Below are 27,312 nucleotides of genomic sequence, written 5' to 3' on the forward strand. Positions count from 1 at the left end.
TCAACCGAATTTGAGAACCCCTGTCCTATATTGTTCACCCACGACTAACAAATGGATCAGATCAGATTAAAACCTGTCCTATTAATCTGATAACAATGTTCTGTGTGTTTACGTCAGTCACTAATATTCCCATATAAACAATAACAGTTACTTATTTAGCACATTCACATCCCACATAGGCCTTTACAACTGGGGACACATAGAAATAAAACAAGGCAGAGTATTAACAGACAATGCAGTTTGTTCTGGGCTTATCTATAGCATGAGACAGACAGTTGACCTCCCTCCTCATAATTCCTTGGGCTAAAAGACAGCACTCTAATAGTTCTTGTTTTCACCTCTTTAACTGTTCTTTCAGCATTTTCCGCTTCATCCTCAATCCCTCTATCTGTTGGCTTGCACCATGGCATAATAATGGGTCCTCTTCTATTTTCCCTCTAGACTTTGTGCTTCAGTAACACAATCAGGTTTGGATTCCAATTCATTCTCTATGTTGGTGATACCTAAGTACATGATCTCTTCCTATCAGTCATGGCTAACAGCTCTGAGTGTCTCCCTGTTACCTGAAATGTGATCGCTCAGCCTTAAACTTCATTTGACTGAACACCCTGTGTGTTCCAAGTTGGATCTGCCTTTTAAATTATTGCTGCTTTAAAATATCTAACTCCCCGGAATTGCATCATGCTTGTATCTTGCAGGCTATTACATAAGACCCTATATCTATTTACTTGCCTACTGTATATATACTGTACAGTGATGTACTCTGATATGCCAATGGCCAGTTCCCATGGTTTCCCCATATTACCACTTTCCCTTCCCCTCCCTCTTTTGAAACTTGCATCAACCACACTCTATATTGTACATCTATCTCTTTGCTGTGATCTGTCCTTCATGAAAGCTTCAAAAATCATGAAGTGCTCGGGCACTTTTGTTTTCTTTGCTTTTAATTTTTAGTTCTTGTGAGTAGGGCTCTCACCTTGTGTTGTTAAATCTCTGGTTTATCAATACAGTGCTGTAGTATATATCAGGACATTAAGAAATATGACATAACACAGGTCCCCAAAGTACATAAGATCTATTTATTTAAGAAACATTAAAGGTCCATACACACTGGGCAACTATGCCCAGTGTGTATGGACAGCGATGATGACAATCACCGCTGCGGGGTAAGCAGCTCAGTGCATACACACTGAGTGGCTTTCCCCCTGCCCGGGGCCAACGGAGGGGGGAGGACGGCTTCGCATAGCGCAGAGCTATGCAAAGCTGTCCTCAAAGCCGCTCATCTGCTGGTAATACCAGCAGATGAGCAGCTTTCCCAGCGATGATGCGGGAGCGCACAGCAGCGCTCACCGCTCATCGCTGGGGCATACACACTGGGCGGCTTTGAGTTGAAAGCCACTTAAAGCTGCTGTTTTGAGCGGCTTTCAGCTCAAAGTCGCCCAGTGTGTATGGGCCTTAAGTTAATTGAATTTCCCCGACGGTTTTTATGCAAGCACTAACATAGAGGATCTTAACAATGATCTCATCCTAAACCGCACATTCATGTATAGCCAAAAAACTGCAATAATTGTATATAGTGTTATAGCAATTAAACCCAGCAATATAAAGTCAGAGAAGATGATTAGTGTCAAGAACAATTTTAATTGATTGCATTTGATTAAAAGCAAGCACAAACGTAATTCAAACTGTAAACAAATATAAATGTAAAGATGAACCAGCAGGATGTTTGTAACAATCCACAGCAAAACATCATCACATTTTAATCTTCACATAATGATTATTACACTGCATTTAGCTTATCCTGTAGCTGTTGTAAGACAGAATTAGTTAATTATAGTTAACATAATGTGCTGGAAAGATTAGTCAATGAAATACAGAGGTCGCAGATGTGAGCTCTCGATACGCAAAAGTCGTTTGAAACTCACTCTGCTCAGGAAAAAAAAAGCTGCGTGGTTCTAAAATGCACTGTAACAGTGTTGGAGCAAGGTAAAAACATACTGCTCATTAGATTATTAGTTAATTAGATGATTAGGCATTTTTCTTTAACTTAAATATATGTGACTGATTGTCAATAAGTTCATGGGTTTATTGACTAAAAGTTTTTGCAACACACCATTGGCGGGATGTAATGCCGTCCGAATTCGCCAGCAGTGCTGAATTCCGGCTGAACACGGAGACACGTTTTGCCTTGTAAGCGATTACCGAGGTTGGCCAACATCCTACACTGCCGCTGAACTCAGACGGCAATACATCCGCTGCATGTATTACTGTCATTTTAAATTCCACAGCGAATTATACGTTTGTAAATATGCCATTTAGTAAATAAGCTCAAATGTTTCATGTTTGCAATTTATAACATTATTTACAGAATTTTTATACATTTCCAGTATTTTTTATTATTTCAAACATGTCATGCAGAGGTTTATTTTACTTTTTCAATGTAAGGTGCTAGCACTTAACCCATGACTGGAGGCAGAGCTCTTTCTACTGATTGTTGAATTGTCCATGGAAATGTGGAGAACGTTTAGGGGGTAAAAACAAAAGCACCTGCTCATCTGCGTAGATGATTGGTAAGAAAATATTTGCAAATGAGTAAAAACACTAAATACTGAATAAAAACTTTAAAGTGTGAAATATTACATATTAAATTGTACATCACTAAAACAATTTTAAGATATAAGATGCCACTTCAGCTAATGACAATAAATAAGAACGATGACCTGCATCAAAAAGTCTAAATGGTAATCTGACTCCCAAGATTACACATATAACATGCTGTTCTTAGGAGCCATTTTCTTAATAATAGAATCCACATAGGAGATACAAAATATGGGTAACTATCTAAGCTCAATAAGAAAATAAAAGATACAAACCCACTCAGGATATTTGTTCTGTGACATAACTAATATTTGAACTGCTGGCTCATTGATTACATGGAATGGCTTGAACAAATGCTGCAGTAGCAGTCTGCAGCAATTTCGTAATCAAATTAAATTAACTGCTAGTCATTTAAATTAATGGTGTGATACACTTTACCAAGTCCTTTCTGCAATGCTTCCACTGCAGTCAAAAAATCTCCTACTGTGGTACAACCGCATACCTGTGGGCCGTTATAACAACAATATTGGTCAGTTTGCAGACAGACCATGCTAATAAAGTTTCCCAAAATGTTACAATTGAAGAGGCTACTGAATAAAGGTATTACGTAGCTATTTTTTAAATGATTGTTGGTACTTGTGTATTTTGGCGGCGCCCATCGCATCACATACCATAAGGCATGCGATGGTATGCGATGCGATATCGTGCGATATTGTACAATGTCATACAATTTTAAAATTGTATGACATTGTATATGGCATACAATGCCCTACAATGCGATGCGATTAAACATTGTATAAGCACCCTAATGGGTGCTTACAATGTTAAATGCACCCCCACGCCACCCCCCCCCCACTATAAACGTGAACCTGAAGCGTGGCGACCACAGCAAGCCCGCGAGGGGCAGCGGTACGCGTCCTCCGACCTTTTCATAACCCCACTATCCACGTCGGTGTGGAGTTGAGAATAGAAAGTGTGGTGAGCGCAGCGAGCCACCGAGCCCGAAGCGTGGTGAGTGCAGCGATCCCCGCGAGGGGACGCGGATACCTCTGAAGCCCACGAAGGGACGCGGATACCTGTGAAGGTATCCGCGTCCGCTCGCCATGCTTCGGGATCGGTGGCTCGCTGCGCTCGCCACACTTTCTATTCTCAACTCCACGCCGACGTGGATAGTGGGGGTATGAAAAGGTCGGAGGACGTGTACCGCTGCGCTCGCCACGCTTCGGGTTCACGTTTATAGTGGGGGGGGTGCATTTAACATTGTAAGCACCCATTTGGGTGCTTAAAAGCACCCTTTAGGGTGCTTATACAATGTTTCATCGCATAGGGGGCAAAAATCGCATCGCATGCCATCGGGTGCATGGCATGCGATGCAATAAAAACATTGCGCGATGGACATCGGGGGCGCCGCCAAAATACACAAGTACCTGATTGTTTTTTATTAATGATGAAGGTGTTATGACTGTGGGATCATAGAGGTAAATGTATGAGCCTGATGAAATGGTATCTATCCCCATAAAGAACGTTATGTTCAAGCTGATAATGCCCCAGCCAATCCCATCCTAACTGTCAATTTACATATTGGAGCTGATTGGCTAGAGCATTATCATCTTGCATGTAACGTTCTTTATGGGGATAGTTACCACTTCTCCAAGCGTTACACATTTACCCCATAGTATCATATTGCCTAACGTAGTGAATATAGCATAAGATTCAAGTGAATTTTTAAAGTCTAAATTAGCTTCAGTTCTAATAACTCATCTTTAACTCTAAAGTGAAAATTTACTAAAGCTTCTAAAAATGAAGAGGTGATTTTGCCCATAGCAACCAATCAGAGTCTGTCTATAATTTTCTAGGATGCAATAGTGAAATGATAGACAGAATTTGATTGGTTGCATACATCGCCTCTTTTTTTTTTTATAAAACATACTCCTAAATATCTCAGTTTCTCCTAAACATAACATAACACCTTCATTCACTCGCCTCTTCAATTGCCAAATTCAGTCAACAGGAAATTGAAATCTTGGGATAACACGAAAAAAGAAACACAGTCTTGCTTCCAGTTGTTTAATTCATTTTAAAACACAAACAGCTTACATTCCAAAGTATACAAACAAAAAGAGAATACCCAACTCAAACCATACGTTCCATTATACATCACACAGACCAGAGGTAAAATAAGTGACAGAGAGCACACTTAAAAGTCTACTGAGGCAACAGTATCAACTAATCTAAAGGAAAAAACATAAATACAACCAAACAATATCAATAAATATCAAATCAACCGTTACTGAAAAAAACAAAACAAAATGGTCCCTTATATGAAAAGTGCACTACATGGTTTTAAAGAGGACAATGGCTGTTAAGGTTTATCAACGCCACTTTCTTTTCAGACACACCTCTGGGTTCAAGGGGGTGTAGTCAATAGCAGCCGAAGTGTAACAACCAGCAGCAATCCAGTATTACTCAGTCTGCAGGAAATCGCATTTCATACAAATGTCGCCTGCATTTTTCAAAGTGCTTCAAGTTTCGACCTCTTTAAATACATTGCATCCTATAATGTTGCCTTCTCAGCTTTGGAACATTGTTGCATCCAAGGGATACAATAACCAATGTTTATATATTAAAGACTAATCGACAGAATATCAATGAATATGTATTTTATGCGCATAATGTTGCTACTCAATCTTATGTACTATTCTGCCCATGCTGACTGGTTTATTTACGAAGATGGGAGTTATATTAAAGGTGTGATGGGCAACCAATCAGATGCCATCTTTTTTCTTCTAGAAGGTGCTAAGTAAATAGGAAGTAGATTCTGACTCGGTATGGGTAACATCACATTTTTAATAGAACTCCCATCTTAGTAAATAAACCCCTTCCTGACTGTAGAACAGCTTTGGGGTGTTTCATACAACACTTGCACCTGCTGTTGTGGGTAATCCCTGTACTTGTAGTGTAAACCGGATTACAACGATGAACAATATTTGGTTCACTATAAATCCAGAGGATTCTGGAACTGCCATCCATGCCTTAGACAGGGAAAGTATTTCTGTTGTCGCATGATTTTAGCTTTCCTCTAAGTAGACTATAAAAATATATATTCCGGTCCATATGTTCTGAAATAAAAGTCCTATTAGACAAAAATCCAAGCAAAAGTAACTTCAGGAGGATTTAAAAAAAAATTCAACTGAAAAATTCATATGCCCAAAATGGAGTTTCCTCTTCCTACATCAGGGGTAGGCAGCTGTGGCACTTCAGCAGCTTTGGAACAACAACTTGCCACACTTTGTTCATGCCCCAACAGCAAAGCTGTGGCAAGGCATGCTGGGATGTGATTTCCACAGGTTGCCTTCTCCTGCCCTACATCATGACACAGGTCACTTTCTCCCACAGGATGATCCCATTTCCAGCTGCTGTTCCCATTCTAATGACCTGACAAATTTTATTTGATTCATAGGATTCTCATTGTTAAGTAGAATAATGGAATTCCCATATACAAGAGATTATTCTTTACAAAAAAAATAACAAATTTAACAAAGTCTTGAGATACAAGATTATTATCTTTGCTTTACAATTTGGCCACTGGGTGGCTCTGTTTTATTGCAATTTTTGTATATTTAAAATGACATTGGTAAACACCATGGCAGCAGCCAGTCACAATAATATAAATATGCAGATAGCTAACAGGCATTGGGGCAGATATACAATGGAGGTAAAGTACCAACTAATCAGCTCCTGTCATTTTTCCGAGTGGGTGGGCGGGGCTGGGGCAGACGTGTTAAGCTTTAAAAAAAAAGATAAACATGAGAGTGATAGATGAGCCAATGAGCACCTAACTGCCATGCTATAGGTTGTGTTTGAAAAATGACCGCTATGACCTGATTGGCTGGAGGTTCATCACTCCTTATCACCTTCGCATTTATCTCTTTTTAAGGCTTAATACATCTGGTCACAGCCTGTAACATGGCAGTTAGGAGCTGATTGGATAGAACTTTAGCTCCATCCACTTTATAACTCTCAAAGGTTTAGCAAATCTACCCATTGGCATTTCATGGGGAATTCAATTGTGAGCGATATGCGTGGACTGCTGCTGGAACTTTTGGGCAAAGGTACTACATGAGCAATATCTTCACTTAATTTCTTGTGCTCCATAAAGGGGTATAGGAAAATTACATTACGTGCTGTATTAAAGGGTAATTTTTGCAGCTGGTCATAGGGCATGATTCAGAGATGGATGCAGATCACACAGCCTGTGTCTTTGTAAGCAACAGCTGTGCTATAATTTACTAATGCCGCAGGAGGCATCTTTTGCAATTAGAACTCACCTTCCAGCTTCTCTGATCTGCTGCTATGTGCTAGGATAAAGCATTGAACACTGAGTAACCCTCAAGTTATTGAAGATATCCGGACAAATCACACTGCAGATACCGGTAAATCTGCATCAGATGCAGAACCTGGCCTCTGCAGGCCTGTTAAATGGGGCTGACATCTTCTTTTTGACAATGGCTCCCTAGCTTGTTCATCAGACTGTGGCACCCAAGGCACTGTGAGCTATGTTGCAGAATAAGATCTGCACATGAACAGATGACACACCATCGGAGATGTCCGTAAACATCAGGTTTGTATACCTCACTGAAATAGGTCCATTGCTCACAAATGAATATCTTCTAAAATACTAAAGGCTTGATTCAAAGATGGCAGTAATGGGGTACGTTGACAAACGTTGACAATGCAAGTGGTGCAGGCACATTTATTTTTTGCATGCATGGGAAATACTGTCTGCTTCTGCATGTAGCCCACAAATACTGGGCAGCTATATTTTTGCACTGCAATCCAGATTTTAGATTGTACATGCTCCACCCACATCTAAATCTCTGCACAATTTGAACCTGCCCCGGCTGCAGTTCCGCAGGTTTGCCCAGGTGTACAGTAACTTGTTAATTTCTGCTGGACTCCTAACTCAGAATCAGACCCTATGTATCGGAAACATGAAAAGAATGGATAGCTTGATTGCTAATGGGGTACTAAGCTCAGTTACACCACAACTAAAACATCGCAAGATATAACAGTCATAAGCAACCACTCATATAATGTACATTTACATCATATTTTCATTCTCCTTTTTTCTTTGTAATAACACATGGCATTGGACAAAGCAAGAGCATGTGTCATAGGGAACTCTTAATTTGGGCACTACAATATTATTTTACATTGGAGTTAAATCCCATTATCACAAAAGGTGGAACATTTACAGTGCTCTATCAAAACACGTTGAAATGCTTTTTTTCCAACTCCAACCTTTGCCAATTCTGATTTAAGTCTCCCATGATCCTCAGCTAATTGCTATGGACCAGAAGGTCAGCTATGCTGGGGCCACAGGAAAGCAATATACAATTTCAGGTCTATTAATTTGTACCAAAATCAGATCTAGTAGTGTCCGATTTTTGCATTTGACTTTCATTCCAAGCCAATAATACTCATTATTCCATCTTAAAACATTCTGTAGACAGAAAAAGGTCACTTGGAAAATCTGTTTCAAATCTATGATGTAAAGATGAATCACCTTAGAACTAAATCCCTGTCATGCCTTGAGCTTCGGAGACGGAAACAAGTTGTGAAAAGATCCAGCTTAAAACCATGAGCGCAATGGCCTCTATACTTTCATATAAAGTAGAAATATCAGGTCAATATCGATTTAAAAATAAATGAAGATTTAAGAGCCACGTTTGAATAGAAGTGCCAGTGCGTATTATACACAATCCTTTATTTTACTTCACTTTTATAAATGCAAATAAACGCACTTGGAGTTTTAACAGCTGGGCCCGTTCCCAGTGATGTAACTGACAGGAGGAGTGTAGATTGCCACAGTTACATCATTGGGAGCTGCTGGAGTCATTATAAATAAGGGTGGTGAGATTTAACTACTAGAGCACAATGTGCTTGAATAACCTCTTATTTCATTATAGCAGGTGTTTAGAAATTAAAAGCCACAACCCGCATGCACAGTTCATGTACATATAATTCTCCCACTGGCTCTGAACAGTTTCTAAGTAAATACTATGGCTTTGTGCGGTCAGCTCTAACCATCAAAGTATGTAGAGTTCATTGTGATGACAACCGTTGCATCTACTGTATATTGCACTACGCTTCATTAGAACACCTCTATTCAAACAGAGTACAGAAGACGGCTCTTGCATATCTGATACAAATGAAGCACAAGAGCAGCAATACTTGGTTCAAGCACCACCCAGTAAGAAATAGGCTTCTTTATACCACAGTATAAGTATGGGGTTAGCTTCATATTCGGTAGATGACAGATTATAAGTGAGCGTAAAAGGTTAGAAAAAATGACCTTGTTGTAGTAATACAAGTCACATTTATTTAATAATAGGATCCATTCTTGATGTGCCCCTTCTTAAAAGAAAGATAAATGCAGTTTACTCAGTTGCTTTACTAATTGTCGTGTATGAACCATTGACACACCTGCCTTAAAAACAAACACGATAAGCCAAGAACATCTCTCAATCTTCAGCTTAGGGAGCATCCACAGAACATACGGACACAAAACAGCACAGCTCCCAAACCCCTTCCATACCAACCCTGTTTACAGGGGGTAGATTGTTATGGCATGTATTGCCAAATCTCACAATTCCTCCCCCACCCACTGTTTCCAAAGGACAAATAAAGAGCAACAGCAGCTGGATGAGTCAGAAGAAACACGGCACCCGATAAAAACACCCCAAACCAAAACGGCAAAGTAAGCGTGTGTGGAACCAGGAGGGGCAGGTTGGATAGGGTGGTCTGTGTAAGAGGCCAAACCCAATCTGCTCTGGCTGAAGAGGGAAATTTGGATGGAAAGGATGGGGGAGGAAGAGTCAGGCGCACACTGGGGAGGCAGAGGTAGGGCAGGGAGTCATTACTTCTTGTTCTTTAGTTGGTTGGCTAGCCAGTCCAGCCCTTCGTAGAGACCATCTCCACTGGTGGCACAGGTGGACTGGATGTACCAGTTGCGGTGACGCAGAGAATGTAGGCCCAGCTTGTCTGTAATTTCAGCAGCATTCATAGCATTGGGAAGATCCTGTAAAGAAATAATTAATTATTAAGGACACAATAGGAGACATTACCATTATAGCATTCATAATCATTATATATAATGACCGCCTAACAGTAATAGTATTGCATGCATACATGGATTAAGGGGGGGGGGGGGGGGGGGGGCGTTGTCAGGACAACAAGCCCTAACCCCCTCCCCTGTCATTTAGGAGAATTTTTATTTTATGTGACTTATAATGCAGCAACACTCCTGCTGACTGCAGATTTCATAATTTTATGTATATGAAAAGATATTTGGCACATCATCGGGGTTGGCTGCAGCTTACATATTCACTTCTGGGTGTCTGTTCCTCCCAGCACTATAAACGCCAGGATGGTATCCGTATCCGCATCTCCGCCCCAGACTGCTGAAGGCTATTCCTGGCATCAACATCCTGGGCTACAAAAAGCTCAGAAGTCTAGTAGAGTGGCACACTTACTTATACTTAATTCTGTTATCCAGAGTTTCATGTATTATAAAAATTGTTGGCACCTACTGTGTATCGGATATCACAAACCTAATTGCTTTCTCATTGCTCTTTATCATGATATTGCATTATATCTTATTTACAGGGAATGGGATTGTATTGTCGACAGTCATTAGGTCGACACCGTTAGGTCAACATACAGGAAGGTCAACAGGGGTCTAGGTCGACAGTCAAAAGGTCGACATGGGTTTTTTACCCGAATGTCGACACAGTTGACATAGACACAATGTTAAGTGTACCGCATCCCCTCGCTTCGCACGCGATGCTTCGGGCATGGTGCCTTGATACGCTTGGCACACTATTTTATTCTCCCACCATGCCCTACTGGATGGTAGGGCATGAAATACCGCCTGTCGTCACATGGCTCAAAAAAAACAGTAAAAAAACCATGTCGACCTTTTGACACCCAACAGTGTCGACCTAATGACTGTCGACCATTCAACCGTATCCCTATTTACAGAATTATGCTTCTTCAAAGTCCTGTACTTTAGCTGTTTTTCCTTGTTTTTCTAATACCACTTACTTTATTTATAAGGTGCCTTATAAATAAATGGTAATAATAATAGTTTACTTTGCAATTAGAGGGATCCCTTAGAACTCTATTTTATAATGGGCTCAAGAATGCTGCAGGCAACACGGAAATTGACACAAGGCAAACGATTGTCAGAAAGCGTGTAAGTACAGGTCCATTCGCTGCCATTATGATTTACTGGATGTATTGCCATTTATTATAGGTTTATGTCAATGCCCTGTGTATATAAAGGCAGCAGGCTTTAGAAGTTTAAGGATTACACAAACAAACCTGTTTATTTGCAAAGACAAGCAGTACGGCATCCCGGAGCTCGTCTTCGGCCAGCATCCTCATTAACTCCTCACGTGCCTCATTAACCCTTTCTCTGTCATTACTGTCTACCACAAATATTAACCCTGACAAAACAGAAAATGCAATCATTTTAGTACAAGTCTGCTATTTCATATGGCAAATACACTTCACTGGCTGACAAATTGCAAACTAAAAATCAAAGAAAATCAGCAACCATTATTATTTATTTATTACCAGGTATTTATGTAACGCGCACACATATTCTGCATCACTTTACAGAGAATATCTGCACATTCACCTCAGTCCCTGCCCCAGTGGAGCTTACACTGCAATATAGATCCACCAAAAAAGTATATGAAGAACAAAAGTAAAACAAATAGACTGCACTTGTGCATCACTGGGTTATAAATGATAGGAGTACAGCTAGGATCAACAATGAATGTTAATACAGGTTGAGTATCCCTTATCCAAAATGCTCGGGACCAGGAGAATTTTGGATAACGGATTATTCCGTATTTCTATATATTTTATTATTTAAATTATGTATTTTGAAGTATCTTGCATTTATGTTGTATTACAACATCAAACACATGAATTACACACAAATATATTTGATTTAAAAAAAAACAAGGTTTCAAAACATGAAACAAAGTTTGTGTACTATCTCAGGCACTGCATTTGAATGCCAAGCAATCATTGTCTTGCACATATATAGTGCCAGTTACATAAGATTCCCCCAGTAGTGCTGTTACAAATGTCCTCAGTAAGTTTTTAGCAAAAAAACATAATTTTTTTTAAACTTTCTGGAATGTGTGGTTTTCGGAATAATTTGGATAACGGATATTCGGATAAGGGATACTCAACTTGTATGTTGTTTCATAGATTATAAAATGCATCCCTCTAGATCAGTGGTCAGGCAACAGGGGTAAATTACCCCAAATTGGGTATAAATGAAATTCTTGGGGTTTATGGATGGTAGCGCTGCCAAGACACATATGAATCTATATGCATGCCCTGCTGTGTCTCGACAGTGCGACGCCCATTACCCCCAGGAATTTAATTTCATTGCATATAGAATATAGATTCTATATGCATGCCTGGCTGTGTGTGTTACAGAACTGTAGTGTACAAGGACCGGATGCAGTGCAGTGCGTCAGGCCTTTGTGTATAACACGATTCCCTGCGTGATGCCAATGGCCCCGCCTCCAAGTCCGCCTGCTTCTTCAGTAGAGTTGACAAGTTGATGTGCCGTTTTGTCTGTACTGCCACTGCGGAGCCTATTTTCTTTGCGTGGTTATAGGCTCCTGTCAAGGTATACCCATCTCTAGTCTAGGGGAAAAAATTGCACAGACTATCACTATATCAAGGTCCATTATTGTTATGTACTGACAAATAGAAATGATCATATGGATTATTTAGGTTCTATCATCTGCTATCAATTATTTTATTTATTATTATTATTATCTTAATATTTTTATTCAAAATGTATTTTCCATTATAGCGCAGTGTCCAGTGTTCTTTGTCACTATATCATCTTGAAATACTGACTCAATAATTGCTTGGATGTCACATGACTATACCACACCCAGCCTGGCAGATATTGATGATGATGATTATCAAGTATGGCTGTATGTAGTACAAATGTCATCATCATCATCAACATCAACTGCTGCCAGGCTGTGTACCATACTAGCAGGATATATCATCAATTTCTGGGGGTACAGTGTGTATTATTATATAATTTCCTGCTTTTCCAAATCAAGGGGGTATCTAAATATATTTTGGGGTAAAAAGGTAAAAAAGTTCCCTGACCCCTGCTCTAGGTATACTCTAAATGGAGCTTACATTAATTATCCCTATAGATTGTAAGCTTGCAGCAGGGCTCTCCTACCTCCAAGTCTGTCTGTTGTTACCCAGCTTGTTTTATCACTGTCTACCATTGTAAAGTGCAACGGAATCTTTTAATGTTATTTTATGTGCCAATATGCATGCATTTTATAATCTGAAACAATATATTGTTGATCCTAGCCGTACTCAATTTTTCATTTATAACTCAGTGAAGCCCAAGCGCTGTCTGTTTGTTATATTTTTTTTCTGTGTATGATAGGGGTATTTATGTCATGTATATGGATTTACACTGAAGAAAATGTCTCTGGCAATACAAATACACAGGGACCTTCAGTCTTCTCCATGCGTCTGTCTATTCACATGGATGCAATGTTAGCAAATGCTCAGGCAATAGACATCAATAACTTGATGAACGCTGCAAATTCAACACAACATAGAGTGAGGGGATATAATACATATACACACCAAAACAAATGCAAACCCAATATCTTACAAATAAAAAGGTCTACATAACATTGTATACACAGAAAGAACAATATCTCTAACACTAAATGTAAAAAAAACATATCCTGGTGAATTTAAAACAGATTCTTACACACAATACACATACAGAAGCTATAGAGACCCACCCTGAGTGTTCTGAAAGTAATGTCTCCACAGTGGTCGGATCTTATCCTGGCCACCCACATCCCACACTGTGAAGCTGATGTTCTTGTATTCTACCGTCTCTACATTGAAGCCTAGGATGAGAGAAATATATTAAGTGCTTGAGTTTGTTTAGTGCACGCTTAACAGCTAATAAAAACATAAATATAAAATACAACAGCTATAACGGAACTCTAGTGTATGGCTGGGGCCACACATAACATTTAGCGGGTCCTGTTGGCTGGAATTAACCTGTACACAGTCTCCTATGCAGGTTCCCACACATATGCGGCGGGGCCACATCCACCAGGTCCTACCACAGCATGCCGTGGTTTGTCAGGACGACCGGATTTCAAGGAGTACATATATATTTCAAAGTGTGTGTTCACACAGTGCAGCTGTATCGCACTGTGTTTTACTTGATATCTAGTCGGCAGTGTGGAAGAGGGTGGAACCTACGGTGGTAGCCTGGTTCCCCAGTGGCGGTGGTAGTGCAGGCCCTGGTCTGGGATCCCCTTGAGGCTTAGAAAGAGAGCACGGCAACTTTTTTTCTTTTAAATTTCAAAATGCCTGCAGCCAGCCAATTACGGCTCACCGCGCCATTGCCACGCCCCCCTTGAGCTGGCTATATTAGCATGACACAGCTCTTTTGCATGGCCACCCCCCCCTCCTAGAACAAAGATGAAGATGCCGGTGGAAGCCCTGGGGAGAGGGTGGCCATGCAAAAGAGCTTTAAAAGGTCACCACCCCCCAGATGGATAAAATATTACAACAAAGGTGGGTGGTCATTTTAATATTGCCTTTGCAGGGGGACTATAGGCTCCAGCGGCTCCGTAATGGCCCACACCCTGGTACTTATGGTTCTCCAAATACCAGCATTTGGGATCTTGCTTGCAGGGACCTGTAGTCCCAATATAAAGGATAATATTACTTAATGCACAAGCTATCAATCCCGCACCTACCGCCCAGGCCAGGGGTGTCCTGGAGTGGGGGCACCCCTTTATTTGGGGGGTCCCCATCTCCCCAAGAACTCCCAGCCAGGGCTGATTAGTTAGGGTGGATAATGTTTTGGCCATGGGACCTCATGTGTCCCCTGGCTATGGAATTACACTCTCTGCTAGTGGAGCCTGGTGCTGTTCCCTACAATAAGGGGGACTCCACCTCATTTTGTAGGGGACAAAATTTTGGAAACCAAGTCCAGCTCCCGACTTAGAGCGTGGTGCTAATTAAAAAAAATATGGGGAACCCCCACTAATTATTCTTGCCTTAAACTGCACTCTGCTAAAATGCAAAGTGTGGCCTCATGTGTGAACCCAAGAAGGTGTATCCTGCCAAACAGGTCCTGTTCAACTGCATCCTGCTAAAACGCAATGTGTGACACAAGTCTAAGAATCTGTGATCAGCAAGAACAGGTGGATGTGTGTCAGTAATGAGTAACAGATTTGGTCATTGGAAAGTAATAGTACTGTAAATTCATTGGATAATACTATTACATTAGTATTTGAAGAATTCATGTATCTTTATAACCAATGTTATGCAAACCACAAATCCAAGCCAGTTTGTTGTGTATTATGTTTTGCATTCCACTAAAAAGGAACTATGGGCCTGATTCAGTTCCGTTTGTAGCTGTGGCAATGCCACAAAGTACTGATATTCGGTCCTTTGCACGTGTGCAGGAAGTATACAGGTCTGCAACGTCCATCACATTTAAGCATCAGATGGTCAGCGATTGACAGTCTGAGAGATTGACATTTCTTAAAATGGATGTGTCTCGTCAGTATCTATGTCCGACAACAAATATTTCCTGGTCTCCTTATTGTTGCGGCGGCAGCCATTTGGCTGATGGTGTCGCAGAGAATACGATACTGCATTAGTAATGCCTGCAAGAGGCATGATGCTCCTTGCTGCATTACTGTATTAGTGCTATCACTGCTGGTTCTATGTAATAAGCAGCGATGGTAACTCCAACCACGGACAAAATGTAATAGCCTGTGAGATGCAGACTGTTCAGGAATTCATGAGAGTCTGCCTGTATTTTCAATGCGGCAATTATTTACAAGGCAAAACAGGCCTGGTTTTACCCTGTAAATAACTGTCCCTTTAAAAATACAGGCAGACTCACAGGAATTACATTTTACCCCACATCCAAAACAGGTCCTATGTGCGCACAATGTATTACTATAGTCCAGTGGAAACATACCTATGGTTGGGATGGTTGTGACAATCTCTCCAAGCTTCAATTTGTACAATATGGTGGTCTTTCCAGCAGCATCAAGTCCCACCATGAGTATTCGCATTTCCTTCTTCCCAATTAGGCTTTTCAGCAGATTTCCAAATATGTTCCCCATGGTGCTTTCCTTGCAATGATCGCTGTGAGTTTGTCTAGTAAACTTTCAACCTGCTGAGTTCTATTAAAGCTATGCGAGAACACATAAAAGTCACAAGGTGAAGGGGTACGTTAAAATAGAAATATAGCAACTGACAAAGCGATTATATAAACCACAGCTCTCTACTAAGGAACAGTATTCCAGAAAGTACTAATGCATAGACCCTTCAGATTAGATTCAATAAAGTGCAGATTTTAGAACTGGGGATATTGTCAATAGCAAACTATCAGATTGTAACGAAGATTTTCTAGAAGGTACTAGATAAGTGGAATCTGATTGGTTACTATGGACAATATCTCTACTTCTAAAAACCTGCACTTTAGTAAATATAAGATTTGTATTTTACAGTTTATCAATGGCCACACAGTTATAATGACAGTAGTCTAATGGACAAATATACTGAAAATACAGGTGAGGAGCCAACATGCAAGAGGTCGACAAGTAGAAAAGGCCGCGTGTACGGTGGACACAAAACAAGGTTGACAAGAAATTTGGGTGCCATTTACCTCTTTAAACCCTGTTACCCCAAGTAGTGAAACACTGCGGTATTCCCAACTGTATGTGTGTCCACCACTGTCATGTCGACCATTTCATTCTATGGACCTTTTGTACCTGCTAACATCAAGCACTGTCTTCCTTTTATATGTTGACTATGTTGACCTGAAATCCGGATCTAGGGCCTTATTTTGGTTCATTCTTTCTGACAAAATCCTTCTTAGATGGGCAAAACCATGTGCACTGCAGGTGGGGCAGATGTAACATGTGCAGAGAAAATTAGATTTGGGTGGGGTTTTACTTCAAAGTGAGATCTATATTGCAGTGTAAAAATAAAGCAGACAGTATTTTCCCTGCACAGAAACAAAATTACTCACCCAAATCTAATTCTCTCTGCACATGTTACATCTGCCCCCCCTGCAGTGCACATGGTTTTGTCCATCTAAGAAGGATTTTGTCAGAAAGAATGAACCAAAATAAGGCCCCTAGTGTTTATTCTAGCACCTGCTATCTTTGAAAATCCATGCAGTTCCTCTTCCCTGCCTGGGGTGTCGCTGTCTGCTGTGGTGCTTCTAGCACAGTGTGGTCTGTATATCAGCATTGATACGCAAACCAGACCTGTGCAAGAAACACCACAGCAGACAGCGACACCCCAGGAAGGGAAGAGGAACTGCATGGATTTTCAAAGATAGCGAGTGCTAGAATGAACACTAGGATCCATGAAAGTAAATGGTGCAATTAAGACATTACTATTTTAGCTGTTTATAATTAATTACTTAAAAGGCAGTACATTTATTGAACTTTTCCCCAAAATGTATAGGATAATAATACTGAATGCCCAGAGAAGAAATGATGCTCAATCAGAAGATCTTACACTTGACAGAGACCATGGGTCAAATGTAATAAGGTGAGAGTTTCAGAAAGTGAGAGATTTTGGGAGAGTTTTCCCATTCTTTTTAAAGCAGCAATCAATTATATGGCAAAACCAAGTTGATTTTGCCATGTAATTGATTGCTGCTTAAAAAAAATGGGAAAACTCTCCCAATATCTCTCACTTTCTGAAACTCACCTTATTACATTTGGCCCCGTGCATTCTTCACAGCACATTTACACATGTACACTGCAAAATACTATAGACAAATTGCGAGCATGCTACCAGATCCCTTGCACCCATAAACATGTTTTGCAAGAATACATTATGTTATGGGTACTTGATCAGGCATGCTTTCTAAAAATGACTACAGTTCAGTATATTATTACATTTTATTTATAAGGCCCCATAAGTGTTTTGCAGGGCCGAATAAAGACCATACAATAGAACAGTACAGGGAGCCAAAACTTAACATTACAGTCAATAAATAACAAAAATGGAGTACAGGTAATAAAGAACACCACAATTCAAGACACACTACAGCTTAGATGTACTGTATGTACTGTAGCAAGGGAGTAATCAGCGTACTGCTAGGGTACTACTGATGGGCAAGCATAGAGATGAGCCTTTACCAGCAGGAGTATGCAGGAATTTTGAATTTAATATTTAACAAGACCCTTCCTGGGTATGTGTATATATATATATTTTTTTTTTTATATATAGTGCACACATATTCCTCAGTGCTTTTAAGTTTTTACTATAAACATTTAGAAGCAACCAATGCTGAAGCCAGATATAGATCATACTGGCCAACTCTCCTGATCTCCCGGGAGGTCCCAGAGAATCCTCTGGCTCTCAGCCCCCCTCCCCCCAGTTTTCTAATCTACTGTATGGACATTTCCATTAGCTATTTTATTAGGTTATGCATCATGACAATGGTGGTGGAAGCAAATAGATAATCGCACCATTGTACCATTAGTTGTGTCAGAGTGAGGAGCTACACAAAAGTCATCAAAATAACTACTAAGTGGGCACAGTATCGGACAAGAGAATCCCCCCACCTATACTGGTATTTCTGTAGTGCACAGCGATACGGTCTGGTGATCATCACACAATAACCACCAAGTGGCCAAATGATGTAAAAGAAAAGACTTCCTTCTTTCAAATGAGTGTCCCCTAGATTATTAAAGCCAATATAGGGGAAAACATACCCCACCTTTGGACTGCATAATGATTTCTGTAATGTAATGGGTTATTGCTTGGTGATTATACAGTTTTACCATCTTGCAATATTAGAAGAACATTTAAACATTTAAAACCCAGGGCCTCAGCATAGCTAGGTATGTGTGTATATTTAGCTAGAACCTTGTGATTATTTTATGGGTGTTTCTTCTTTTAGGGTGCACAGTATATGGTATATGCACAGCTGTATGGATACCTTTAGTAAATGCATTATCAGGTAAAGGCCCATACACACTTGACGATTTTCAGATGAAAATTGCTTAGTGTGTATGGGTCAACGATCCCCGACTAGCGATGATGCGTGCTCCCGCATCATCGCTAGTAAGGTGGTTCATCTGCTGGTTTTACCAGCAGATGCAGCGATGATGGATGGTTTGTTATCCATCATCGCTGTGTGTGTACGGCCGACAGGCTGAAAGATTAGCCACTTTCAGCCAGGCGGACCGCCCTGCTCCCTCCCCCTGCTCCATACTCACCCGATGTCCACCGCGCTGGTCCCCCGGCATCGTCCTCCATGTTCAGCCGCCCGGGGCTTGCAGCTTGAGATTTTGGCAAAGTCTTTTGAAATGAAAATCTTCTAGTGTGTATGGGCCTTTAGTTCAATAAAGCAGAAATAGTATATGGCCATGCAGATGGACATGATCAAAAGGCATCTCTTTCTCCAATCACTGGGAGACTTGTTAAATGGGGGAACACTAAGGTCAGTGTGGAAAAGACATTTCTAATAAATAAATCATTGAATGCAATACATTACAGGCACAGCATTTCAAAATTGAAATAATAAAGATAATAAATCCCATAGCGGTATATACTTTTCATTTACAATAATGAGACACATGCAGGGGACAAGCAGCAACATTGACTAATAAGCACAACCAAAGGTGCATCTGGCTTCTTCACAACCAATCAGGATCCACTAATTGGCAGCTCCAAAGTAAATCTACTTTCAATTTACCTCTATCTCCACCCAAACCTTAGTTTGAAGCCAGGTACTAGGAGATTAATTGGACAATATATTATTCTCATTATACTTTCATGTTACATCATACAATCAGGTACTTGTGTATTATCACGGCGCCCCCCTTTCCATTGCATGCCATTGTACAACCGAAAATATTGCGTCGCATCGCATGCCATATGACCGCATGCGATGCAATGAGACGCGATTATAGCTGATTTTAAATTGTACACGCACCCACACCCGATTTTACATTGTACACCCACCCTGATGGGTACTGACAATGTTAAATGCCCCCCCATTGTTAACGCCACCCCACTATCAATGCCAACCCGAAGCGTGGCAAGCGCAGCGAGCCCGCGAGGGGTGGCAGTACGCGTCCTCCGACCTTTTCATACCCCCACTATCCACGTCGGCTTGGAGTTGATTTTATATAGTGTGGCGAGCGCGTTACTTCACAAGTATTACGTGTCCCCTTGCTGCGCTCGCCACACTATATAAATCAACTCCACGCCGACGTGGATAGTGGGGGTATGAAAAGGTCAGAGGACGCGTACCGCTGCACTCGCCATGCTTCAGGTTGGCGTTGATAGTGGGGTGCCGTTAACAAGGGGGGTATTTAGCATACTTATTAACCATCAGGGTGGGGATACAATTAAAAATCGGGTCTGCCTGGGCAATTAACATTTAAATTGCGTCGCATCGCATGCCGTTATAATGGCATGCGATGCGACGCGATATTAAAATATGTACACTCTTCCCAGGAAAAGCCTCAAATCGGGTCCATCGCATGCCATCACATACCATTGCATACCTTAATTAGTGGTATGCGATGTGACGGGCGCCGTAATACTACACAAGTACCTACAATCAATTTTTTCACCTAATATTTGTACACTAGAAGAACATCTGATATTTCAGATATCAGTTGTCATAGTATAACTTCACACTGGATTAAATGGAAAATCATTTGAAAGCTTGACCCTAATTACTAATCAATGATTTAAGAATAAAGTAATGTCACACAACCAGAGGCTTTGCAGAAATAACCCTGTGATTAGCATGCACCATATACAATGACATATACACTACAATACTTTGTTTATCACAATGTTATAGGTTTCTAATGGATAGAACAAAATAAAATTGTTAATGTACAATACGGAGAACATCATTTAACTATTATTGTACAGTAGCATTTTTCCCACTATGGCCAGTATCTTAATAATGTACAGTATGTCAAGATCTGGCACAGATGGTGTGAATTGTGCCCTGTTCCAACAAAGTCCAGGCACGTATTCAATTATGTATAGACCTAGATGGAGAGGAGGCATTATTTTCAGATGCTGAATTCATTTAACAGCATCTGCTGTGCTGGTAGAAATGCCACTTGCATCCAGCAGAATCCAGGATTGCACATTATTTGCAACCGTTAGTGTACCATGCAAACAATATGTATATTGTTAATGATGAGAACAATACACCTTTTATTGACAGCAAGTGCATTAAACAATAACCACTGTCCTATCATTAAAAATACACCCTCAAGTAAGCATATGAAGCTGTCCTAAAGCATATGCAATTTTAAAGAGAATGTCTGGGGCTGACCCCTTTGCAAAACATTACATTATTGAGTTTACAGTGAGTGATGTCCCTAATATGCCAGGAACACGCTACATATAGTTTACTAGCATTTAAACAAAATCCAAATCTAAATATGAAATAGAACACAGTTGTGTGAACTAGATAATGCTGAGCCGCATTAGCATGTACAGAGCCACGAGAGCAACTGGGCAATGTCTACAGTTACACTGAACAGGACTAGCTTTTGGAAACGCAATACAGCTCATTGTTAACATCCATGTGACAGGTACAGAAATTATAGTTTTCAAAACGGTTACCTATCTTTCGTGAAAAGAATCAAGAATGTGCTTTAAAAGCAGAAACATAGCTAACTGACATGCAGAACTAGCCTGATGGTTGAGTCCAGGGCTAGAACAGTCAAATTATATTATATGCAACATGCTGCTATCAGTATCAATTACAGCCATACACAGCACACCTGTCATTCTAACTTTCCAACTAAACAGTAGGTTGGAACGATAATATTGTAGTGTATGGTAACAAATGATAATCGTCTGTTCATGTGAACGCCCGTATGTTCACACTGATTGGTTAAATCTTACAAGTTGGATTTAATCAAATCGCAACTAATATTGTGCCTGACTTCCCCCTACAACTGCACAAAAGTAGGCAGACAATGGTGATAATTCTGGTTCACTCGCCAAGGCAAATTCCCTCTCTAATGGACAAAACCATGTGCAAAGAGAGTTAAATTTGGGAGGGGTTTGTACTTCCAACTGATATCTATATTGCAGTGTAAAAATAAAGCAGCCAGTATTTACCCTGCACATAAATAATATAACACCAGAATCTAACTCTCTCTTAACAGGTTACATCAGCCCCACCTGCAGTGCATATGGTTTTGGCCAATAGAGAGTGAATTTGCCTTTGCGAGTGAACCAGAATAACCTGCAATGTCCCTATACTGCTGTATGTTAAAAACAAGGCAAAAAATTAGCAATTAAAAAAAATGCCAGACTGGCTAAGTGTTGGTAACCCCTGATTTTGGGGTTAACATTGCGGGAGCCTCACAATTTTTGAAATGATTAACTTTTATTTGATGTATTCTACTACTGCAGATGGAGCTTGTGTATAAGCTAGTTAGCTCATGCTATACAGACCTTTATTTAAATCCAGCTAGCATAAACAATTACTGCTGAGTGTATAGTGAGAATCCATTGTGACAAAGGACTTGTTGAGACTGAATATTGGGCATGTATGGTGGAAATGTAAAGGCTGGTTAGTGTACCGTTCAGTTGGCCAATTGGACACAAAGTTGCTCCTTCTATAACAAGTTTAACTTGTTATTCTAAGAGCCAGATGTATCAAGCTTCAAAAAGTGATAAAATAGGGAGTGATAAACAGACAGCCAATCAGCTCCTACCTGTCATGTTACAAGCTGGGTTTGAAAAATGACAGGTAGGAGCTGATTGGCTGTCTGTTTATCACTCACCATTTTATCACTTTTTGAAGCTTGATACATCTGGCCCTAAGTAACACTTTTATTCAAAACAATAATTAGTTCTGTAAAATGGATGTAACAAATATTTATACTGTATTTAGTACAATACAATGTTTACAAACATGGTTAGGGTGATCTACAAGTGCAGCCCTGAGCGGTTTTGGGGTGTATATATGTATTTAATATAAAGTATTTAAAATACCTTTATCAAAATGAAAAAGGTGTACTATTTGTATACATTCTTTTGGGTAAGCTGCCTCTAATGTAGTTGATTATACAGGTTGAGTATCCCTTATCCATTATCCAAATTATTCTGAAAACCATACATTCCAGAAAGTAAGAGAAAAAAAAATTCTTGCTAAAAGCACTACTGGGGACATGATGTGTAACTGGCACTACTGGGGACATGATGTGTAACTGGCACTACTGGGGACATGATATGTAACTGGCAGTACTGGGGACATGATGTGTAACTGGCACTACTGGGGACATGATGTGTAACTGGCACTACTGGGGACATGATGTGTAACTGGCACTACTGGGGACATGATGTGTAACTGGCACTACTGGGGACCTGATATGTAACTGGCACTACTGGGGACCTGATATGTAACTGGCACTACTGGGGACCTGATATGTAACTGGCACTACTAAGGACATGATATGTAACAGCACTACTGGGGACGTGATATGTAACAGCACTACTGGGGACATGATATGTAACTGGCACTACTGGGGACATGATATGTAACTGGCACTACTGGGGACATCTGTAACTGGCACTTTTGAGGACGTGATATGTAACAGCACTACTGGGGACATGATATGTAACTGGCACCACTGGGGACATGATATGTAACTGGCACCACTGGGGACATGATATGTAACTGGCACCACTGGGGACATGATATGTAACTGGTACTACTGGGGACATGATATGTAACTGGCACTAAATATGTGCAAGAAAATGATTGCTTGCCATTCACATTCAGTATCTGAGATAGTACACAAACATTGTTTTATGTGTTCAAACCTTGTTTTATGCACAAATAAAATATATTTGTGTGTATTTCATGTGTTTGTTGTATTTCTACAATATAAATGCAAGATACCTCATTGACATAGAAATATTCTGCAATACGGAATAATCTGTTATTCAAAATTATTCTGGCCCCGGGCATTTTGGATAAGGGATACTCAACCTGTGCCTAAATCTAACATTTTTGGAGAGAACGGATGCCTGTATTTTACAGACTTATTTATTTCCTATATCAGCATGTGAGCAAGGAGGACAAACGCCCCTTTTGTGAGTGCATTACATAACTGATTTTGTTTGTGTACAGAGTACACAGTAATCAAATGTCCCCAATTTCCTACAATTAAAACATCTGCTGGTTTTCAAGATCTGCTCTGGAACACTAAACAGTTGATCACTGTTAATCTGCATACACTGCAAAGAATGGAGACAGTGGGCTTCATACCAAAATGTGAGGTACATGATTGAATAGGAACCAATCACGTAAGCATTCTACAGCTACCAACCAATAACATGCTGTATTGTTTGTCTGCTTTAGTGCAAGAAGGTGGAAAATGCCCTTGAACAAGGACCAGCTGTAAACTTTGTCTTGTTCAGCACAATTCTGCCCATAGATTAAATGCTTTAGAATAATCACTTTAAAGGGGGTTGGAATGAAAGACAGCATGTTATATTGCCGTGCAACTGTGCCTGTATACCCTATAGAAATGCATCAGCCCTGCAACAATATGTCCCCAGACATTGTACAGTATACAAGTGGTGTCATGTAGGACAATAGAATTAACTGCAAATTAGATGCTGCTTGTTGTGCTTGTCAGCATTAGGGCTGTGTCTGTATGATTTTTGTGTATTCCACTCTGTGTCTATTCTCTGCATAACATGTACTGTATGCCATTCAATAGCATAAATAGTGTACAGTCAGTAAATCCTGTCATTCCCACTGCCTGTTCTAACATGGCTGAAAGGTGAGTAATCTCGCTGATAAATTCAATCTGACTGCAGTGTGCATAATTAAACAAATAGGTCGACAAGCATTAGGCTGACATGCAGATAGGTCGACATGCATTTAGGTCATTAGGTTGACATGTTTTTTTGTTACTGTTTTTTGAGCCGACAGGCGGTATTTCATGCCCTACCATCCACTAGGGCATGGTGGGAGACTAAAGTAGTGTGCCTAGTGTAGCGAGGCACCGTGTCCGAAGAATGATGAGCACAGCGAGCCATGCGAGGGTACATGGTGGTATGTTTCGGTGTCCAAGTCGACACGACTTGTGCCGGCAGGCGGTATTTTATGCCCTACCATCCACTAGGGCGTGGTGGGAGAAGAGAAGAGAATAGTGTGCCGAGCGTAGAAAGGCACAGTGCCCAAAGCATGGCAAGCACAGCGAGCCACACGAGGGAACGCAGCGATACATTTTAGTGTTTATGTTGACTGTGTCGACATAAGGGTTAAAAAAAATTGTCGACTTTTTCACTGTAGACCTTACCCATGTCGACCTAATGGCCCTGTCGACCTTACCCATGTTGACATAATGACCCTGTCGACCTTCCTGCATGTCGATCTAGAAACATGTCGACCTAATGACTGTCTAACAACTTGCTGGTGACCAACTGATCCACACCCCAAAAAAATATACAGAAGCACTTAAATCTACACCCACACAGGGTAACCAACAGTTGTTTCAAGAATCATGGTACAAAAAGCAGCAGCGGCTCTAAAGATGCTTTAAGTGATGGACAGGAGGGTACTAGGAGCAGAACCAGGTACTATGAACACAACCTAACCATTAATTACTCTTCTTAGTCATGTACACCAAGACAACAATAAGTACTTGCGCAGCACAAAACAAATGTCCCTACATAGGGCAGTAAATCTGAATCACCCTATTCAATGATCACTGTTCACCGAAAGCGAACACTGAATGCCGGCCAGTTCTCCGTTTCATGCTCGCTGCAATTCGCTGGTGTATTTAAAGGGGTTTTCACTGGGATTCGCCGAGAGTGTATTCAATGCTAGGATGGAGAACTGCTCTTACCGTGATTTTCTCCGTGTTTCACCGTTTTGCATTCAACATCTTTTTAAGGTGAACTGGAATGTGCTCTTTTAAATAAAGGTTTTCTTTTTTTTTTGGTGTAAAAAATCATTCATTTTATTATGTGAAGGGGCCAGCGCATCGCTCCCTTCACCTCCCTGCCTGCCCAGTCTCCTCGGGGAGGCAAATTCTGCTGCCTGTGTCCCCGCCAGCCCTCCTTCTCCCCCTGGTGCTGTTTGCACAGTGTGCGGCGCAGGCAGGGAGGCTTCCATCTCCCTGCCCTCCACCGTCCCCCCGGCTCCCTGTGGCATTTGCTGGGAGAGGGGGGGGGTCAAAATTTGCCGTCAGGGGCACCGAGCCCCTGACGCATTGAATAGGGGGAGAGGGAGGGCTGGCGGCGGACCGAGAGGACGGCGAAAGCCGGTCAATGTGCAGCAAGTCCTAAGCAGGATTTGCTGCACATAGTGAAAAATATCATTGAATACTACCCATAGACAAATTGGACGTGACTGTGCAATTATTTATTAACGAGCCTTCGGTGGGGCAGAATTTACCTGCACGCTAGGCAGTAAATATACACAGCTTAGGGAGCAGGTCTGAATTGGGCCCTTTGTGTGAATACAGCACTGTCGCTGAGAAAAATATATGGATCCACCAATGTTTCCTGGAAAAGAAGGATTCTGCAAATCTTTAGAGATATGTTTCAGGGAGTGGTGAACAAGTGAAGCAAAGTTACAGAAAATGCACAGAGGGAGGATGTTACTGGCATCAGCCCAGCAATGTGTGTGATACAACCAACAATATGAAAGTGAATGATGCTTCAATAAAAAATCACTCATCTGTTAATAATCAATGAATAGCACATCCAGCAAGAAAATAGAATACGTGCTTAAAAGAAAAAAATGACACCTCTAATGGGGTCAATGACAATATCAAGTAGTAATGCTCAGATACTGATGATATCAGCAGTGATAGTGTGAGCGAGGCATGTGAATCATGGGGCCAAAATGATGTTGTACAGAACACATATGCAACAGATGCTGGTGTGAGGTGTAACACACAATGATGAATTATGAATTCACATTATGAATTTCAATGATGAAATAAATCAATATATACAATGCATATTCTGGACAGAAGGGAATCAGTGGGGTTATGAGATGCATCATGCCAGCAGGGATCACAGAAAGTTCACACTGGTCCTATGGGAGGCAGGGGAGCATCCTCATACTGGGATATACGTGTGCACATAGGTACTGCCAGCGTGTGCAATGGGGGATCACTCTTAGAAAATTTCATTGTACAAGATATAGATATAGAAATACTGAGACAGGATAAGAGCATGGGATTCTGAAATGGTGGCAATGGCTCCTCTCAGCAGTTACTGTAGAACGGGGGTAAGTGCTCCTTATAGCAACGTAAGATGGAGGTTGGTGCTTGTGGTCCATGTGTGGGCGGTATAGATGTGCACTCTTGCTAACATGGATGGAGGCAATGGGGAAGTATATCCGTGTACTGTTCTTATTAGGCCCCGGGGTCCGGCAGCTGTCCCACCAACCTACCTGCCTGACTGCCTTCACCTGTTCTCCTTCTCGCTCTCCTTCCTCGGCTACCGCAGCGATGCCGCTATCATCTCCGGCCGGAAACTGCCGGCCCAAATCTCGCGGGATCGTAGTGCCCGAGCTATGCTTTACTATGGGCGCTGCGG

At 41.0% G+C, this 27,312-nt stretch overlaps 1 protein-coding gene across 2 annotated transcripts; it reads right to left on the reverse strand.

Moving 5' to 3' along the window:
• Window positions 1–4,649: 4,649 nt before the first annotated feature.
• Window positions 4,650–27,312, reverse strand: ARF3 (ARF GTPase 3). Of its 2 annotated transcripts, none has more exons than XM_083169080.1 (5): window positions 27,167–27,312; window positions 15,698–15,914; window positions 13,482–13,592; window positions 10,984–11,108; window positions 4,650–9,679 (listed from the first exon to the last, which is right to left on the reverse strand). In XM_083169080.1, the coding sequence occupies exons 2-5, from the start codon at window positions 15,843–15,845 to the stop codon at window positions 9,518–9,520; spliced, it is 546 nt and encodes a 181-aa protein (XP_083025206.1). In that variant the 5' UTR covers window positions 15,846–15,914; window positions 27,167–27,312; the 3' UTR covers window positions 4,650–9,517. The 2 variants fall into 2 exon arrangements, with proteins under 2 accessions (XP_083025206.1, XP_083025207.1); XM_083169081.1 differs by having other exon boundaries at window positions 27,185–27,288.

The sequence above is a fragment of the Crinia signifera genome, chromosome 2 (assembly GCF_055691185.1).
Source record: "Crinia signifera chromosome 2, ASM5569118v1, whole genome shotgun sequence".
NCBI classification, from domain to species: Eukaryota; Metazoa; Chordata; class Amphibia; order Anura; family Myobatrachidae; genus Crinia; species Crinia signifera.